Source organism: Mustelus asterias, chromosome 19 (genome assembly GCF_964213995.1).
Source record: "Mustelus asterias chromosome 19, sMusAst1.hap1.1, whole genome shotgun sequence".
NCBI classification, from domain to species: Eukaryota; Metazoa; Chordata; class Chondrichthyes; order Carcharhiniformes; family Triakidae; genus Mustelus; species Mustelus asterias.
The window spans coordinates 66,393,031-66,413,672 of NC_135819.1; the positions used below are offsets into that span (position 1 = coordinate 66,393,031).

Sequence of the window (20,642 nt, forward strand, 5' to 3'; positions counted from 1 at the left end):
CCATTGCTTGACTATCATTAAATTTCCCAATCAACTTTAGCCAACTTACCCCCCACACTGGTGTAGTTTATTTTGATACAATTCAGAACCTTAGTTTGGAGTTAACTAAATCACTTTGAAACACAATTTGAAATCCTATCATATTCTGATTACTCTTCCCTGGAAGTTCCTTTCGATCTCGTCATCTAAGTGCCATTGCCAAGTGGTGTGGAGACCATAGTCTCCATAACTTTCTCATCATAGCAACAGTGGATGAGTTCATTGTTGGGGTTCTGGTTAGCTGGTCTTTAATGTTGTCTAACTCTTTCCTTCATTATCTGCCTCTTGCTTGACTTCCATTCTTCCACAGTCATTACTTAACCCTTTCCCATTGCACAATACTAGATCCAACATCATCTCTTCCCTGGTACCATGATCTGATATCATGAATATAGAATATTGTCTTGGACATATTGAATATTAACTCATACTCCACACTGTCACTACAACTATAGTGGAAATCTCACTGTAGAGAATACAAATATCATCCCAGAAATAATTGTAAATCAAGAGCTGAAAGGGAGGAAGAAACTTAAATTAATTACAATCGGCAGCGAAAGGATTCTGAGAAAATGATTAGAACTAAATGTTAACGAATCCCCAGGTCCTGATGGATTACATTTTAGGGTCTTCATAGTGCTGCTGCTGAGATAGCAGATGCATTGGGTTTAATTTCCCAAAATGACTTAAACTCTGGAAAGCATTCGATTGGAAAGTAGAGAATGTAACTCCTCTCTATTCAAGAAAGGAAGGAGACAGAAAGCAGGAAGCGAAAGCGAGTTAACTTAACATCTGCCAGAGGGAAAATGCAGCAATCCATTATTAAAGAGTTTGTAGCAGGACATTTAGAAAATCTCAATGCAATCAGGCAGAGTCAACATGGTTTGCTTTGGGTAAACCAAGTAAACTAATTTAACCAAACTGAGGGGCAAATGAAAAAATTAAAGGGACCAAACAAAGAACAATCAGGAAGGAAACTTAAAACATCAAATCAAAATGTGACTAACGGGGTAAATAAAACACCCCAGAGCCTGCAGTGCACAGGGGAATGGAAGGCCTCGATGATGCCGGCAGATATCGGCTGCACCTTCCCCAGGGACACTCAGCTACAAATGTAGCGGTGGTAGAGGGGCAGTTAGTTGGGCCAGATGACCCCCTCGATCGCCCACTGCCTGGACCGATACATTAGAAAGCGAAATCATGTTTGTCTAATTTACTAGAATTCCTTGAGGAAGTAACAAGCAATGTGGATAAAGGGAAACCTAAGAAATTGTGTACTTAGATTTCCAGAAGGTATTTGACAATCTGCCACATCAAAGGTCACCATGTAAAATAAGAACTCATGGTGTAGAGGGTAACATGTTAGCTTGGATAGAGGATTGGTCAGCTAAAGGAAGCACGGAGTGGGCATTAATGGGTCATTTCTGTCTTGGCAAGACGTAACAAGTGGAATGCCACAGAGTTCAGAGTTGGAGCTTCAACTCAGTACAATCTTTATCAGTGACTTGGATGAAGGGATCAAATGTAAGGTTGATAAATTTACTGATGAGACAAAAATAGGTAGGATGAGGAGTTGTGACAATTTGTTCTTTCCAGCATTCTCCGACTTTGTTAGTCGAAAGCCATTTAGTATCTACATGATAGTTTTCTTGAAAAATTGTAAAGTTATTTAATCAGGAGTGTATAAAATGTTATGACGTGTTTAATGAGAGATCTATCTTACTCTTTGTTAGCCTCTGGCTTAATTTACAAATACGTGGTGAACTTTCTCTCTGAAAACAAGCTGCTTTTTTATTGTGTGTTATCTTATCCTCCTGTTTGCCCTCTCTGTGTTTCTGGTTTCTTTGATGTGTAAGAATCTGAATGGGATTGTTCTCACATCAAAACCATCAGAGGGAAATCCAGACTAAGCTTCCTTCAGAGGAGAGTCAGTCACTGTTCAGAAACAAGCAAGAAAATATCGAATGTACTTTTTAATTCCTATAGTTTTATTGGTTATTATGTATCACAGTGAACATTAAATTGGCCATGGGATGTGAGCATCACTGGCAAGGTCAGCGTCTATTACCCATCCTTAATTGCCCTTGAGAAGCAGGTGGTGAGCCACTTTCTTGAGCTGCTGCAGACAATCTGGTGTAGGCACACCCACAGTGCTGACAGAAAGTGTTTGGATTCAGTGATAGTGAAGGAACCGCAATATAGTTCCAAGTCAGAATGGTATGTATATTGGAGGGGAACACGCAGGGCTGAGATGATGTAATGTTGATCCAAGATAGAATGACTTCCAGTGAAAGATTTCATCAGTCAAGTCCAGTGGCAGGGTTGGTAAGGGGCTCAGAGCCTCGAAAGCTTGTGTGGCTTTTGCTACCAAATAAACCTGTTGGACTTTAACCTGGTGTTGTTAAACTTCTAACTGATATCTTAGACAGCAAAAACAAAAAAACACCAATTCCTATGGATTTAATTTAATACAAGACAAAGGGGCAGATATTCAACCTCCTTCAGGCCTGTTAATTGGGTGTAAATCAAGGGAGAAACTTATCAAAATAGGACTGGGGTCTCCTGTGCTTGATTTGTTCCTGCAGTTTGATAGCTGCCATTTTGAATCAGGTGACTTTAGGTTTGTTTCTTTGAACTGAAACCTCTAATGTCCAAAGTATGAACAAAATGAACACAATCAGAAAGTTAGCGCACATACTTTACAGATGGGTTTCATTGTCACTGCTGCCAGTGAATGAAGGAGATCCACCATTATGGTGAGAAATGGGGGGAATAGATGGGATTCAGATCTATTATAAAAGAAATTGGATTATCTGATATATGTTCTCATGTTTTGAGAGTATTATCCTTTTTTAGGAGGTCTTTGTCTCATTATAATGATGAGAGAGTTCTAAATGTTCTCGTTAATCATTAACTCTTAAGTTCTGAAATCCATTCACTTAAAGTCTGATTAATGGGGTTAGAAACAGCGAGTGCAGTGTCAATTTCTCACTGAGGAGTTACAGCGCCGCATTACACAATCTCAGATGTGGCACAGGAAATGTTTGAACGTCTTTCAGCTCACCCTGTTGGCTCTCAGCCACTCATTGGTCAACAATTATATTGACATCATTAACGTCCCAGCCAATCGGATTTGATATCAATGACACCATTGGTTTTCAGTCTGTCTATATATTTGCAGTCACACTCACACTTCATCACATCAGACAACTGGCAAGTGAGAGGTAGGAATGGGAATGGGAAAGGGAAATTCCCACCTTTTGGAAATCTTGGTGTTGATGTTGAATCTTTTTTTTGTATTTCAGGTTTGGCGAAACAAACTTGACTACAGACATGTTGATTGGAGCTTTGCTGTTGGCTGCATTATTCAGCAGTGATGTGGCAGGTAAACTGAAATAAAAACTTAAAATGCTGGAAAAATTCAGTGGGTCTGGCAGCACCTGTGGAGAGAGAAACTGAGTGAATGTTTTGAGTCTGGATGACTCTTTTTCAGAGCTGCCGAGGGGTAGAAATGTGATGGGTTTGACACTTTTGAAGAGAGAGGGTGGAGCATGGTGATCAAAATAGAAAGCCAGGGACAGACTAGAGCTCAGTAGAGATTTGATAATGATATCATGGACTCCAGACAAAGCAAGGATAATGAGAGTGTTAAAGACTTAAGTTCATTGCATATAGGAGCAGAATTAGGCCATTTGACCCATCATGTCCGCTCTGCTATTTGACCATGGCTGATATGCTCCTCATCCCTATATCCCTTCAACCCATTGCAAATTAAAAATCTGTCTAACTCCTCCTTAAATTTACTCTGTCCCAGCATCCACCACACTTTGGGGAAGTGAATTCCACAGGTTCACAACCCTTTGGGGGAAGTAGTTTCTCCTCAACTGTTTTAAATTTTCTACCCCTTATCCTAAGACTATGACCTCTCATCTTAGAATACTCCACGAGGAAGGATCTGCTACACGTCGACTTTGTTTATACCTTTTATCATCTTGTAGACCTCAATTTGATCTCCCTCATTCTTCTTAATTCCAGAGAGTATGGGCCAAAACTGTTCAATCTCTCTTCATATGACAAACCCTTCATCTCTGGAATCAAAACAGGTGCTAATAATGGCATAAAGGTCAGAATGTGTTGATAACCAAATGAGGGACAGCAGACTCCGAAAGTAAAACATAAGAATAAGTTACAGACTGGCCATGTCAGCAGTGGGGGGAGGGTAAATAAATATTTCAAAATGGAGGCGAGCATTCATGGTCTGAAGTTGTTGAACTCATTGTTAATCCAGAAGGTTTTAAAGTGCCTAATCGGGAGGTGAGGTGCTGTTCCTCCAGTTTGTGTTGTGCTTGATGAGGACATTGCAGCAGGCCGAGGACAGAAATGTGAGCTTGAGAGCAAAATGGTGAATTAAAACAGCAAGTGACAGGAAGGTCTGGGTCATGTTTTTCTCCTGAACAATGGTGTTTCATAAGGATCGCTCAGACTGTGTTTAGCCCCCCCCCCCCCCCCCCCCCCCTGTGTAGAGGAGACCACATTGTGAGCAGTGAATGCAATGGACTAAATTGAAAGAAGTGCAAGTGAATCTCTACTTCACCTGGAAGGTGTGTCTGGGGCCTTAGAGAGTGAGGAGGGAAAGGGGCAGGTGGTACACCTCCTGCGATTGCATGGGAGGATGTTGTGGGAAGGGGATGGGGTGTTGGGGTGATAGAGCAGTGTCACAGAGGGAATGGTCACTCCGGAATGCAGACAGAGAGAGGGGAAGATGTGCTTAGTGTTTGCTGGAAATGGCGGAGGATGAGCCTTTTGAATTTTGAGGCTGGTGGGCTGAGGAATGGTGTTGGGAGGGGAAGGGGTGAGGGCAAAACTGTGGGAGATGGGACGGACACGGTTGAAGGCTCAGTCAAACTCTGCTGAGGAAAATGGAAGACATGTCAGAAGCATTATCCTGAAAGGTAGAATCACTGGAACAGATGTGACAGAGACAGAGAAACTTGCAAAATGGGATGGAGTCTTTACAGGAAGTAGGGTGCGAGGAGTTGTAGTCGAGGTATTTGTGGGAGTTGGCGGGTTTGTAATGAATATTGGTGGTCAGTCTATCACCAGAAATGGAGACAGAGAAGTCAAGGAATGAAGGGAAATGTTGGAGATGGACCATGTGAAGGTGAGAGAGGGTGGAAATTAGAAGCAAAACTGATCATTCTTCCATGCCCAGATGAGAACATGAAGTGGCATCGATACGATCATCGATGTGCTGGAGACAGAGCTCTGGGAGGGGGCCTGAGTCGGACTGGAACAAGCAATGTTCCACACCCCACAAAAAGACAGGCATAACTGGGGCCCGTGCAGGTAGCCATAGCAACAGCTTTTATTTTCAGGAAGTGAGTCAAGTTAAAGGAGAAACTGCTCAATGAGAGAACAAGTTCAGCCAGGTGGAGGAGGCTGATGGAGGATGGAAATTGTTGAGGCCTCTGTTCAAGGAAGAAGTGGAGACCACTGAGAGCATCCTGGTGAGGATGGATGCGTCGAGGGATTGAATATCTTTACTTGGTCAAGTGAAGGCAGTTAGGGTCAGGAAATTGCAAATTGTGGATCTGACGTAGAACATCTGAGGAGTCCCGAATGTAGGTGGGAAGACACTGAAAAAGGGGAGAGAGAATAGAGTCAAGATAGGAGAAAATTAGTTAATTGGGGCAGAAACAGGCTGAAACAATGGCTCTCGCAGGACAGTCCTGTTTGTGGATTTTGGGAAGGAGGTAGAAGTGGGTTGTGTGGGGTTGGCGGACTATGAGGTTAGAAGCTGTGGAGGGAAGATCTCCAGAAGCGATGAACTCAGTGACAGTTTTGGAAAAAATAGCCTGATGTTGGTGGCACGATCAGGGTCCAGGGAGAGGTAGGAGGCAGTTGGTGCTCAGCCTCTGCAAGGTAGAGTTCGGAAAACCAGATAAAAACAGAACCGCCCTCGTCAGCAGGTTTGATAACAAAGTCAGGATTGGGCCTGAGAGAATGGAGTTCAGAAAGAGACAGGTTGGACAGGGTGAGAAGAGCAGAGTAATTAAGATGGTCGATTTCACACCAACAGATTTCAATGAAAAGATCAGGAGCAGGTAAGAGGCCAGAGGGAGGGCTTCAGTTAGCGGGAGAATGCTGGACACGGGTGAAAGGATCAGTTGAATGGGGAGAGGAATCCTGCCCAAAGAGGTGATGATGGAAGAAGAATTCAGCATTGTGCCGAGCCTGAAATTCATTGAGGTGAGGGCGGAAAGGAACTAAATGGAATCATTTGCTGAGTGCAGAATGTTCAGTAGCAGAGAGGGGAAGGTCAGAGTGCACAGTGAATATACGGGCAGAGCTGGGATTAGAAGAAGGGATGGGGCCACAGGGATGGGAAAGGCTGGAGGAACCCAAATAGACTGGAGACGGTAAAGTTGTTGGAGCTTGCGTTCCTTAAAACCTGAAAGAGAAGTAGTTCCTTGTTAAGACGTCAGATGAGTTGAAGATTGAAATGGAACTGGGGCCAAGGACAGCTTTTAGAACAGGGAGAGTTGGTGCTGCTGGAAAGAGGCAGGTAAACTGATTCTATTCGCTCCAGAAATCAATGACAACTAACACAAAATAAAGATTTCAATTGGCAGCACAGGAGGTGTATCTGGATAATAGAAATGGGAATAAGGGGGCAATCAGACTATCCTGGGTAACTACACCTGTAGGAAGTGTCTCTTGCCTGAGGCACAGCAGCTCAGAGTAATTGAGCTAAAGCGTGAGTTCAAGAGTTTCCAACAGAGGGGGAGGGGGGTGGGGTGTGGATACCCACACAGCTTTCTCCAGATCACAGTCACCCCATTGAAATGCACATTGCAGGAAGAGCATTGTGTGCGTGTGTGTGTTTGTCAGGAGACAAAGAAGGAGGCCCCACAACTAGTCCTCGCTGTCTGTGAGGATAAGGATGAAGGCTGCAGTGTTCACTTGAGGGGAAACACGGTAATAGATGGGAATGGGGTGGTAGGGTTAGAGGAAATAAACAGAGTGGGGGGAGCATCCTGAGGGACAGAAACACCGGCACTGACTAATTGGAACAAACATTCTCTTTCTGTTCTGTAACTTCTCTATATTTTGATGTAAACTTGGTGTGTGAGAAGAGGGTTAATGCAGGAGTTGGTTTAGCTCAGTTGCCTAGGCAGCTGGTGTGTGATGCAGAGCAACGCCAAGAGCACGGGTTCAATTCCTGTACCAGCTGAAGGTATTCATGAAGACCCTGCCTTCTCAACCTTGCCCCCCGCCTCCCCCCCCCCCCCCCCCCCACCCCTTCCCCCCCAACCCGCCTGTGTGCTGGTCCTTGTAGCGGGATCCCCTTTTTAACTCCACTGGGCTTATTTTAGGTTTGGTTCTCCGTTACCCAAACCCCACCAATGCCCGAGTGATTCTCTCTCTCGCCGATGGATCAACGGCCACCTTGCGTCTACTTCACTAGAGTAGCGCTCCCAAGAGAGAGAAAAGGAAACTGCTGCCTATCCACTACCTCACAGCCTTTCCTGAGTGGGCGGTTTCGAAGCGCCCAGGGTACCCTCAGTTCTAGACTCCGGAATTATGGTAAGGGATATTTAATATTGTGACTTGGTGTGAGATCGTTGGTGAGAAATTGAAAAGAACAAAACGGAAAGATATATATAGAACAAAACGGTATGGAAGGAATACTAAAATGGGCACAACGGGAATGCTTACTTTACACAGGTTTACCAGTGTCTTAAACTATGAAAGGTGCATGCAAAAGCCCCCCCCCCTTTCCCCAAAGCCTCATCCACTATGATGATCTCGGGAACTTCGCGAATTACCGGAGGATACTCACAATCCTAGTTTAAATTGCTCAGTGGGCTTTGGGCTGCGTGCTGGAGACGAACGAGAGGCAGCCAGGAACAGGAGAAGAGAGTGGAGAGAGACCAGAGCTTGCTTGTCCCTTTTTAAAACCTGAACCAGTGATTCTCTCACACAAAACAGTTTCTGATCATTGATAGTTTCGATTGACTGGAACAAAAAGGGCTGGAACTGTTGGGACCGCCCTTAATTGATATTTTAATGTCTTAAAAATGTTCTCTGAGTCATCCTGATTGGGATCCCACCAGTGAGCTGAGTCTTGGTATTGTCTGTGGATGGAATGATCTCTGTTCTCATTGTCTTGCTGCTGGGCTATTTACTCCTTGTCTGCTGGCCATGGTTTCTCCTTTGTTTCCTGTTGATTAGATTATCCCTGTCTCGACCTTCTCGTTATTCCCAGCCTCTTGCATATTCATGTGGCTGTAAAGGTTCCTGACAGCCAGTCGGCCATTTTCCTTATCCCTGGGTTCTTTAATCATGGAGGATTTGCCCTAAAACTTACATCCTCAAGTTAAATCAGCACTAGTTTCCTCTCCCATCAAAGGGAACAGCAGCCTGTCATGGTCACCTGAGACCATGCAAATTTACCTTAATGCAGTAAGGTGAAATATCCCACTCCCGAGGCCAGTCTTGTCTACCATGTACTCATCAATCTCCAGCCCCATGAATGAGGAATGAACTGTGGATGTTGTGATGATTACAACTTGTTTTAATCTGCAGCTGATCCTGATCTGAATATCGAATCGGAGAATCTGACAGAGACGAATCAGGACCTTGAGAAACGTGGTTTCTCAGGGAGAGGATTGTGTTATGATGGTGTGTATTATTTTGGCCATTGCTACAAGTTTGTCGATCATAAAATGACTTGGATCGAAGCTGAGGTAAGTCTCTACAATCGTTAATTATTCAAGTATCTGTTTCTCAATGTGTCTGAACTTGACCAAACACAGAATGAAAGAAACTAGAACAGAGGAAGCTGGAAAAACTCAGCAGGTCTGGCAGCATTTATCAGGAGAGAAACAGAGTTAATGTTTCGGGTGTGGACCCTTCATCGAAACTGAAAGGAGGGAGAATGTTAGAGCAACAGAAACTGCAACAAAAAGTAGCAACCTTAGAACAAACAACAGCTGGCTGGAGTGAGAGGGGAAATGGGTATTGTTTTGAGGCAATACGTGTATGGAATATAAAAAGAAAAGGGGGGTTTAAAATGGAGGAGAAAGGTCAAAATCTGAAGTTGCTGAACTCAACATTGAATCCTGAGGGTTGCAACTTGCCCAACCAGAAAGTGAGATTCTGCTCATCCAGCTTGCACTGGGCTTCAGTGGAGCATTGCAGCAGGCCAAGGATAGACATTTGGGCATGAGAGCAAGATGCTGAGTTAACATGTCTACCAGAAGGTTGGGGTCATCTGAGCAAACTGAGCAAAGTAGTCACCCAATCTGCATTTAGTCTCCCCAATGTAGAGGAGAATGTTCCTTGATCCTAATCACTGTCCAATGCAACTTTCTGCAAGGTACCTGGTGTGGAAGTTTAGTGGGGACAAGTTTGAATAATTAACGATTGTAGGGACTTACTTCTGCATCAGTCCAAGTCATTTTATGATCAACAAACTTGAGCATCCCAGAAGATGTATCGAATCATAGAATCCCTGAAGTGCAGAAAGAGGCCATTCAGTCCATTGCATCTGCACTGACTCTCCAACAGAGCCCAATCCCTGTAACCCCAGATATTAACCCCAATAATCCCCCTAACCTACAAATCCTGGGACACTAAGGGGCAATTTAGCATGGCCAATCCACCTAACCTGCACATCTTTGGAGTGTGGGAGGAAACCGGAGCACCCGGAGGAAACCCATGTAGACACGCAGAGAATGTGCAAACTCCACACAATCACCCGAGACCAGATTCGAACCTGAGTCCCTGGCGCTGTGAGGCAGCAGTGCTAATCAATGCCACCCCATTTTTGGTATATTTGGTTGAGTTTGTTGACTGGGAATTGATTTTGAGTTGTCTCCTCAGGTCACTTTCACTGGGTCAGTCATGTCTGACATAGTAAGAAGTTTAACAACACCAGGTTAAAGTCCAACAGGTTTATTTGGTAGCAAAAGCCACACAAGCTTTCAGAGCCTTAAGCCCCTTCAGGTGAGTGGGAATTCTGTTCGCAAACAGGGCATATAAAGACACAAACTCAATTTACATGAATAATGGTTGGAATGCGAATACTTACAGCTAATCAAGTCTTTAAGATACAAACAATGTGAGTGGAGAGAGCATCAGGACAGGCTAAACAGATGTGTATTGTCTCCAGACAGGACAGCCTGTGAGACTCTGCGGGTCCAGGCAAGCTGTGGGGATTACAAATAGTGTGACATGAACCCAAAATCCCTGTTGAGGCCGTCCTCATGTGTGCGGAACTTGGCTATCAGTTTCTGCTCAGCGACTCTGCACCGTCGTGTGTTGTGAAGGCCGCCTTGGAGAACGCTTACCCGAATATCAGAGGCCGAATGGCCATGACCGTTGAAGTGCTCCCCAACAGGAAGAGAACAGTCTTGCCTGGTGATTGTCGAGTGGTGTTCATTCATCCATTGTCGCAGCGTCTGCATGGTTTCCCCAATGTACCATGCCTCGGGACATCCTTTCCTGCAGCGTATCAGGTAGACAATGTTGGCCGAGTTGCAAGAGTATGTACCGTGTACCTGGTGAATGGTGTTCTCACGTGAGATGATGGCATCCGTGTCGATGATCCGGCACGTCTTGCAGAGGTTGCTGTGGCAGGGTTGTGTGGTGTCGTGGTCATTGTTCTCCTGAAGGCTGGGTAGTTTGCTGCGGACAATGGTCTGTTTGAGGTTGTGCGGTTGTTTGAAGGCAAGAAGTGGGGGTGTGGGGATGGCTTTGGCGAGATGTTCATCTTCATCAATGACATGTTGAAGGCTCCGGAGGAGATGCCATAGCTTCTCCGCTCCGGGGAAGTACTGGCCGACGAAGGGTACTCTGTCCACCGTGTCCTGTGTTTGTCTTCTGGGGAGGCCGGTGCGGTTTTTCGCTGTGGTGCGTCGGAACTGCCGATCGATGAGTCGAGCGCCATATCCTGTTCTTATGAGGGCATCCATCAGCGTCTGGAGGTGTCTGTTGCGATCCTCCTCATCCGAGCAGATCCTGTGTATACTGAGGGCTTGTCCGTAGGGGATGGCTTCTTTAACGTGTTTAGGGTGGAAGCTGGAGAAGTGGAACATCGTGAGGCGAACCGTGGGCTTGCGGTACAGTGAGGTGCTGAGGTGACCGTCCTTAATGGAGATGCGTGTGTCCAAGAATGCAACCGATTCCAGAGAGTAGTCCATGGTGAGTCTGATGGTGGGATGGAACTTGTTGATGTCATCATATAGTTGTTTCAGTGATTGTTCACCGTGAGTCCAAAGGAAGAAAATGTCATCGATGTATCTAGTGTATAGCATCGGTTGAAGGCCCTGTGCGGTGAAGAAGTCTTGTTCGAACCTGTGCATGAAGATGTTGGCATATTGAGGTGTGAATTTGGTCCCCATGGCTGTTCCGTGTGTCTGGATGAAGAACTGGTTGTTGAAGGTGAAGATATTGTGGTCCAGGATGAAGTGGATGAGTTGTAAAATTGCAACTGGAAACTGGCAGTTGTCGGCGCTGAGCACTGAGGCTGTTGCAGCAATGCCATCGTCGTGCGGGATGCTGGTGTAGAGTGCCGAGACATCCATTGTGACGAGGAGCGCTCCTGGTTCAACTGCTCCATGTGTGCCGAGTTTCTGTAGGAAGTCCGTAGTGTTGCGACAAAAGCTGGGGGTTCTTTGTACAATGGGTTTCAGGATGCCCTCGACATAGCCGGAGAGGTTCTCGCACAGGGTCCCATTGCCCGATACAATGGGACGGCCGGGTGTGTTTGCCTTGTGTATCTTCGGGAGGCAGTAGAGATCTCCAACACGGGGAGTACGGGGGATGAGAGCACGGAGGGTGCTCTGAAGGTCCGGATCAAAGGTCTTGATCAGAGTGTTGGGTTGACGGGTGTGTTCTTTGGTCGGATCTGCGGGTAACTGTCTGTAGTGTTCCTCACTGTTTAGTTGTCGGTACACTTCTTTGCAGTAATCCGTTCTGTTCAGTATGACGATGGCCCCTCCTTTGTCTGCTGGTTTGATGACAATGTTGCGGTTGGTCTTGAGAGCGTGGATGGCATTGCGTTGTGCTTCGGTGATGTTCGGGGCTGTCTTGTGAGTGCGGCTGATGAATTTGGTGTTGACGCACCTCCTGATGGCTTGGGCATACATGTCAAGTCGAGGGCAGCGGCCTTCCGGAGGAGTCCAATTCGACTACCGCAAGCCCACGGATAACCTCACGATGCTCCACTTCTCCAGCCACATATTAGCAGCGGCCTGTCAATATGATAAATCTGCTGATGTAAATGTGGTCACTTTGCAGTGACATGGACTGCGGTAACTGTCAACGTCTGTACTGACAGCTGCTGCATGGATAAAGATTGGAGAGAACAGGAGAAACACCAATGAACCCACAGGGCCCGATTTTACCATTTTGATTCTAAGTGACGAATCTGGGCCTAGTACAGATCCAACCTTGAAATCCGCTTTCAGACGCGCCCATACGCTTTCAGCCGGCTCCAGTCCGATCCGCGCTGTGGGCGGGGCTTAGCGCTGCTGGAACGATTGGAGCTCTGAACTGCGCATTCGCAATTCAAAAAAAATTTGAAAAAGCCTGCCCGTGTCGGGAAAAAAAAAAAGCAGAAAGCGGAGAGAGCAACTCTCAGACACAGATCATCCTCTGGGGGAGGGGGGGGGAGGAGTGCGGGGGGGGAGGAGTGCGGGGGGGGAGGAGTGCCGGGGGGGGGGCGGGGGGAGGCAGGTCAGATGTATCTCTGGCGGGGGGGGGGGGAGGAGGAGGAGGCGGGTCAGTGATGTGGATCATTGATGTGCCTTGCACTGGAAATCGCTCCTGTGCTAATTTTATTCCGGTAGTCACAGGAAGATGGAATCTTGTAACCCTGTGACTTCCACGATTCGGTGAAAGAGCCTGGGAGTTTTAGAGGTTCTGCTGTAAAGAAGGCAGAAAACAATAGCTAGCTGTCTCCGGTCACTGATATAAACCTTTGATCAGACAAATGAATCTTGCAGACATTTCTCATAGAGAGGAGATTGCTTATCGATCTATATCAAAAAATTCATGCTAATCCTGGGCAGTGGAGAGTATTTTCAAGCAGAGTTAATAATCTGATTGCTGTCCTGTCTAGTGCAATTCACTGAACCCGGAGCTCTTATCAGTCTGGGGTCTTGCAGTCAAATGTATCTCGCGGGGGTGGGGGGGCGGGGGAGGGAAGCGGGTCAGAGCATCCTCGCGGGGGAGGAGGTGGGTCAGATGTATCTCCGGGGGGTGAGAGGGCTGATCATTGTCTGGTGGTGGGGGGGAGGTCTGATCACTCACTGGTGGGGGGGCGGATGGATCACTGGTGCGGGGGGCAGGGGGGTCTGCTGCCACTCTGCGGGTAATCGATGGGGAGGGAGGAGGCAGGGGTGTCCGCTGCCACTCTGCGGGTGATCGGTGGGGAGGGAGGGGGGCAGGGATGTCCACTGCCACTCTGTGGGCAATACCTCCTCCCCACTGGAGGAATGAAGAAGCTACTCCGGGAGGAGGGATTTGTTCCTCCGGTGGGGAGGAGGGATCGCCCGAAGAGTGGCAGCAGACACCCCTGCCCCCTCCCTCCCCATTGATCACCCACAGAGTGGCAGCGGACCCACCTTCCCACCCACCAGAGATCCATCCGCCCCCCCCCCCCCCCCCGCCACCAGTGAGCGATCGGGCCTCCCCCCCCCCCCCACCACCAGACAACGATCAGCCCTCTCGCCCCACCCAGAGATACATCTGACCCGCCTCCTCCTCCTCCCCCCTCCCAGAGGATGCTCTGACCCACCTCTTGCCTCCCCCCTCCCGCCCCCAGAGGATGCTCTGACCCACCTCCCTCCTCCCCCCCCCCCCTCCCAGAGGATGATCTGGGTCAGAGAGCCGTTGCAGGCTGTGAACCCGCTTCGGAGGTTCCCCTGCAAAATAAAAATCGGCTTCTGATTTTTATTTTGCAGGTCGCTAAAAGCGCGGACCCGGAACGGAACAGAAGAAGGTAAAATGGGAATTGATGATAGAGTTGGGCGGGCGGTTCATTAAATCGATTTAAATGCATGCTGATGCATTTAAATCGTCGGGCCGCCCGATTCAGGCGCGGAACGGATCCGCGCCCGAATCGGGTGTCGGTAAAATCGCGATTTGCTCAGAAGCGGGTGCAGATCACGATAAAGGCCTCACACCCGATTTTACCGCAATTACGCGCCCGAAAACAGGCGCACATTGTTGGTAAAATCGGGCCCACAGAGTGTTTGAGCACAATCCAGCCCAACATCAGCTGAAACACAGAAGCTGCTGAAAGTTCAATCTGGTGGTTTGAAGCTGCAATAAGATTGGTTCCCAGTAATCAGTGTCAGTGTGTCACCATTCATTGATGTTTGGAATCTGTCCATATCAGGATCTCAGGGACATACAGCGGGAAATTGTAGTTTTATTGTTCACATTCTGCAAAAGAACAAAGTTTATCAACATATTGGAGCAAAACCATTGAATATGTTCAATGTTCTAGATTGTTCTAGACCAGACCAGGTAAGGACGGTAGATTTCTTTCCCTCAAGGCCATTTGTGAACCAAATGGGGTTTTTCATCAATCGAAGATGGTTTCATGGTCATCAGTAGATTCTAAATTGCAGATCTGTTTATTGAATTCAGATTACACCATCTACCGTGACGGGATTCGAATCCGCGTCCCCAGACATTAGCTGGTTTTCTGGATTAGTTTTCTGGTGATAATGTCACCAGGCCTCCCATCATGCGATTTCTATAACGATTTGCTGGAATTCAGATGCACACAAACAACGAACATTAAATTGTTTTTTCCGGTTTTCAGGATGTGTTGAGTGGTGTACAAATGATTTGATGGCACACCGAAGGTCTGGTGCTAAATCTACTGACCACCAATATATCTAGGAAAATAAATGCTGAAGAGAACGTTAGGCGTTTACAAAGAGAGATAGATACGTTAAATGAGTGGACACAGACCTGTAGAATGAAGTTTAATGTGAGCAAATGTGACATAATTAATGTTGGCAGTAAGAAGTTGAAATAATATAAATACCCAAATAGTGAGAGATTGCAGAAGTCTGAGACTCAGGGGGATCTGCGTGTCCTAGTGTGTGAATCATAAACGCTAGTAAACAGACACAGCAAGTAATGAAAACATTGTCGTTTATTGCGAGGTGATTTCAATCTAAAAAATTGAGTTAATGCGTTAGTTGGCGAGGACATGAGTGGGATCATATCCGGCGTACTGTGGAGGAGGTTGTTTTTGTTACAATTTCACAACGGTCCCTTACTGTGTCTATCACTGTGGGGATTGGATTCGTTTTTCCTTCGGGGGTCCTTTCAGCTCAGTTGGCTGCACTGTTGAATTATGACGGAAAGCAGCCACTTACAGCGCAGATTCAATTCCCATACCAGCTGAGGTTATTCATGAAGGTGCCGCCTTCTCAAGCTTACCCCTCGTTTTAGGTGTCATCTGAACCTCAGTTTAAATCACCACCAGCCTGTGGTCATCTGGGACGATATCGACTTTACCTTTGTTTCTGTCTATCGGTGTGACAGCGCCCTCTCCGGAGCAAAAAAAAATCTCCTGGACTCGTTTCGATCGCCTCAGGGGGTCGGAGAGGAATTTCCCAGATTTTTTTTCCCCATATTGGCCCTGGAGTTTTTCACTCTGGGTTTTCGCCTCTCCCTGGAGATCACATGGTCTGGAATGGGGGGGTGGGGGTGAGTTAATAGGTTGTAATGAACAAAGCATCGTAGCTGTGAGGGACAGCTCGGTGGATAGGATATTGGTATGTAGATAGGCTGGAAAATTGGGCGGGGATCCTGGATTCAGGATTCAATCCTGGACCGGGGAGCGGCGCGGGCTTGGAGGGCCGAAGGGCCTGTTCCTGTGCTGTATTGTTCTTTGTTCTTTGTTTGTAATGTAAAAAGATAATAAACAAATTGTTTATTTTTAAGCTGTATTGCCAATCTCTGGGTCCAGGCAGCCATCTTGCCTCCATACACTGGGAGAAACAGAATGAATTCATTGGACAGATGATAACTGACGTCAAGGGAGTACTTGTCCGGACTTGGATTGGCCTCCATGACTTCTTCAGGGTAACATTTTTGAGTTGATGCATCATATTATTTATGGTAAACAAGATATACAATTTAAAATGAAATGATTTTATCTTTCCACAGGAGGGGACGTTCCTTTGGACTGATGGATCTCCAACAGATTTTATAAAATGGGGTTTGGGTGAACCCAATAACTCGCATGGAAGTGAAGAGTGTGGGCATACTGGATTTAGTAAGTTGATGTTGAAAGTGCTACTGTTTCCAATGGGAAAATAATTCCAGACAAATAGATCAATGGATGAGATTCTAAGTGGAATCCATGTGGTTGGGGTTTTAGACTTTGACAGAGCTCTATTTCCTGCCCCTCTGGCAGTCACCTTCCAGGTCAAACTGTTTACTGGGGGAAAGTACATGGGTCGCGTGTTGTAGATAAAGGAGCTTTCACTGGATCAGGCAAGGACTTCTGTTTGTAGTATATATAAATGATCTGGAGGAAAATGTGGATGATCTATTTAGTAAGTTTGCAGATGACACAAAGATTGTTGGAGTTGCTGATAGTGACAGGGACTGTCAGAGAATACAAAGGCTATAGATAGATTGGAGAGTTGGGCACAGAAATAGCAGGTGGAGTTTAATCTGGGCGAGTTGATGCATTTTGGAGGATCAAATTTAAAGTGAATTATACTATAAATGGCAGAACCCTTAGGAACATTAGCATACAGAGGGATCTGGGTGTGCAGGTCCACAGTTCCCTAAAAGTGGCAACATAGGTGGCCAAGGTGATTAAGAAGGCATATGACATGTTTGCCTTCATCGACTGGGGCACTGAATACAAGAGTTGGGAAATTATGTTGCAGCTATATAAAATCTTGGTTAGGCCGCATTTGGAGTATTGCGTGCGGTTCTGGCCGCCACTCGACCAAAGGGATGTGGAACCTTTGGAGAGCATGCAAAGAAGGTTCACCAGGGTGTTGCCTGGTCTCGAGGGCCTTTACTGTCAGGAGAGGTTGTATAAACTAGGATTTTTTTGACTGGAAAAACAGAGGCTGAAAGGAGACATGAAAGAGGTCTACAAAATTATGAGAGGCATAGGCAGGGTGGATAGTCAGAGGCTTTCTCGTGGTGGAAGTGTCAACTACAAGGGGGCACAGGTTCAAGGTGAGAGGGGGAACGTTTAAGGGAGATGTGCGGGGAACGTTTTTCATGTAGAGTGTGCTGGGTGCCTGGAATGCGCTGCCAATGGAGGTGGTGGAAGCTGGCAGATTGGCAACATTTAAGAGGCATCTGGGTGGGTACATGAATAGGGAGGGAATAGAGGAATACAGGCCAAGTAAGGGCAGAAGGTTGTTTCTGTAGTAAAGTTAGGGCATCATATTTGGCCCAGGCTTGGAGGACCAAAGGGCCTGTTCCTGTGCTGGACTGTTCTTTGTTCTACAGTTTCTCCTTTTGCTCAATTATCCCTTTCTGTAGATTCTGCAGTGATGAGGTTAGACCAAAACAAGCCCTGTAGCTGCTGTAGTCATGCTCCCAGTGAACAGGATTCCACTCCATTCTATAAACATTCTAAGGAAAAATATTCAGCCTTCCTGTATCCAAGCCTCACTTTACTAATGCACCAAACACCCTTCTGCCTTTCCCCAGGATTCAATTCCCAGATTATAGATAATGTAACCCAGAGAGATATTTGAAAGCTGGATTCTAATTGGGAATGTTCCAATTGTGTGAAGTCTGTGCAATGGGGAAGGAGACTGTTTAACCCTGATGGTGAGGCCTTGCTGTCCACCCACACGGGAGAATCTCACCCAGGGGAAACTCAGCATCTTCACTCAGGATGTGTTCAAACCCCCACTGAATATCGTCAGGTTTTCAGGTTTCAGTGACTCTCACACTGACTGCAAACGGGATCACAGCAGGAAATATCTCCGCTTATTTACAAAGTTACTCATGGATTAAGAGATGGGTAAAATGAAAAGATCATTGACACTCTCAAAACAGAAAGAATGAACTAATTAGACAATAAGCTGCTCACTTCACTCAATTCTACCTTTTCTTTCTCTCTCCAGGGCAGCAGAAGATTTGGAATGATCAGTCTTGCGAGACAAAGCTGCCTTTCATTTGCTCCAACAAAGTGCAATGCAATTAGAAGAATCTGGTGATGCTCCATGATCCTGTCCAGGAGTGGATTCAGTCTCTTGATTTGTTTGTAGACACAGTCACTGCCTGTGTGACTGTACTTAGTTTGTGAATCAATAATAAATAGAATTGCATCATGAGCTGTGTGTTTGATGCTGTGTGAGTCTAGTTTATAGCAGCTTTCCTGTCTCACTGTAGTTTCCTACCCACCTCTTCACTCAATACTACATTGGGAAGAAGACAGCACGGACTCGGATGTTTTTATTCATTCATTTGACGGGAGCATTGCTGGTGTTTATGACAACCGACAATAGTTTCACTGTTACTAGCTTTTCACTTCTAGATTTATTAATGAAATGTAAATTCCAGTGGCTGGCATGGTGGGATTTGTACCCATGTCCCCAGCCTGGGTTTCTGGGCCAGTGTCATTACCACCATTCCTGCCTGAGCAATGAGAGATTTGATCAGGATTCTTCTCCCCTCGTCCCCATGTCCTCTGTACTCCACGTCCCGACTAGCTGATAAACTTTGTACACGACACCCACACCACAACCGCTTACATTCTTCTACAGTTCAAAACAGAAACCAGTGACTGAATATAAAAACACTGAATTCATGGGAACAATTCATCAGCTACATCTACAGTTTGAAATACAAAGCATCCGATCAATAAGAGCAGGTGCAGCAAACAATTCTGGGACAAAGATGTGCAGGTTTGGTGGATTGGCCTTGATCAATGTGTGGGGTTGCAGGGATAGGATGGGGGAGTGGGCCTCAGTAGAGTGCTCTTTTTAAGGTTGGTGCAGATTCTATGTTCCAAATGGACTCTTTCTCCATTGTAGGGATTTGATGATTCTATGACACAAACAATTTAAAAAGCAGCTGGTTTGCTTTACACTGTCCTTGTTCTTCGTCAGGGTAGAGGCCACAGAACTGGAAGGTTTTGTCAAAGGATTAGTGCTGAGTTCCTGCAGTGCATTTTGTAGATGGTACACATTGTTACCATGGTGTGCTGTTGGTGGAGGGAGCAGCAAAAAAGCAGCTTGTTTTACCCTGGAAGATGTGGCGATCCTTGAGGGCTGTTGGAACTGCACTCATCCAGGCAAGTGGAGAGTATTCCATTACACTCCTGACTTGTGCCTTGTAGATGGTGGACAGGCTTTGGGGAGTCAGGAGGTGAGTTACTCAGAGCAGGATTCCCAGCCTCTGATTTGTATTTATATGGTTAGTCCAGTTAGGTTTCTGGTCAATGGTGGACCCCAGGTTATTGATAGGGTGATTTGAAGATCAAGGGCAGATGGTTGGATTATCTCTTGTTGCTGATGGAACTTGCTTGGCATAACATTATTGACCATTAATGAGCTCAAGCCTGAATATTGTCCAGGTCTCGCTGCTTGTGAGCATGGACTGATTCAGTATCTGAAGAGTCTCAAATGACGCTGAACATTATGCAATCACCAAACATCCTGATTTCTGATTTTATCATGGAGGGAAGGTCAGTGATGAAACATTTGAAGATGGCTGGGCCTCAGATACTAACCTGAGGGACTCCTGCAGCGATGTCCTGGGACTGACACGTTTGGCCTTCAGCAAGCACAACCATTGTCTTTTGTGCTGGTTATGGCTCCAAGCAGACGGCAGTTTTGATTTGATTTGATTTGATTTGATTTATTATTGTCACATGTATTAACATACAGTGAAGAGTATTGTTTCTTGCGTGCTATACAGACAAAACATACTGTTCATAGAGAAGGAAACGAGAGAGTGTTACAGTCATTGCTAAGGTGTAGAGAAAGATCAACTTAATGCAAGGCAAGTCCATTCAAAAGTCTGACAGCAGCAGGGAAGAAGCTGTTCTTGAGTCGGTTGATAAGTGACCTCAGACTTCTGTATCTTTTTCCCGAAGGAAGAAGGTGGAAGAGAGAAGGTCTGGGGTACATGGGGTCCTTAATTATGCTGGCTGCTTTGCCGAGGCAGCGGGAAGTGTAGTCAGAGTCAATGGATGGGAGACTGGTTTGCGTGATGGATTGGGCTACATTCACGACCTTTTGTAGTTCCTTGCCGTCTTGGGCAAAGCAGGAGCCATACCAAGCTGTGATACAACCAGAAAGAATGCTTTCTATGGTGCATCTATAAAAGTTGGTGAGAGTCATATCTAACATGCCAAATTTCCTGAGTCTTCTGAGAAAGTAGAGGCGTTGGTGGGCTTTCTTAACTATAGTGTTGGCATGGGGGGGACCAGGACAGGTTGTTGGTAATCTGTACACCTAAAAACTTGAAGCCCTCGACCCTTTCTATTTCATCCCCATTGATGTAGACAAGGGTATGTTCTCCTTAACACTTTCTGAAGTCGATGACAATCTCCTTCGTTTTGTTGACATTGAGGGAAA

The 20,642-nt window shown here is 46.1% G+C and overlaps 2 protein-coding genes across 2 annotated transcripts in view; one reads left to right on the top strand and one right to left on the bottom strand.

Annotated features, from left to right (window-relative positions):
* Positions 1-20,642, bottom strand: part of LOC144507507 (uncharacterized) — a 119,283-nt gene that overhangs the window by 23,450 nt on the left and 75,191 nt on the right. The window lies entirely within an intron of this gene.
* LOC144507612 (C-type lectin BiL-like) lies at positions 1,491-18,391 on the top strand. The gene is made up of 7 exons (XM_078234766.1): positions 1,491-1,599; positions 3,119-3,263; positions 3,345-3,424; positions 8,629-8,789; positions 16,018-16,158; positions 16,243-16,351; positions 18,183-18,391. The coding sequence occupies exons 1-7, from the start codon at positions 1,491-1,493 to the stop codon at positions 18,260-18,262; spliced, it is 825 nt and encodes a 274-aa protein (XP_078090892.1). The 3' UTR covers positions 18,263-18,391.

Excerpts from the sequence above, each read along its gene's own strand:
- LOC144507612 (XM_078234766.1), top strand. The coding sequence starts at position 1,491 with ATGCCACAGAGTTCAGAGTTGGAGCTTCAACTCAGTACAATCTTTATC. Across the intron at positions 16,159-16,242 it reads GCCTCCATGACTTCTTCAGG|GAGGGGACGTTCCTTTGGAC; the intron begins GTAACATTTTTG and ends ATCTTTCCACAG. Across the intron at positions 16,352-18,182 it reads GTGTGGGCATACTGGATTTA|GGCAGCAGAAGATTTGGAAT; the intron begins GTAAGTTGATGT and ends TTCTCTCTCCAG.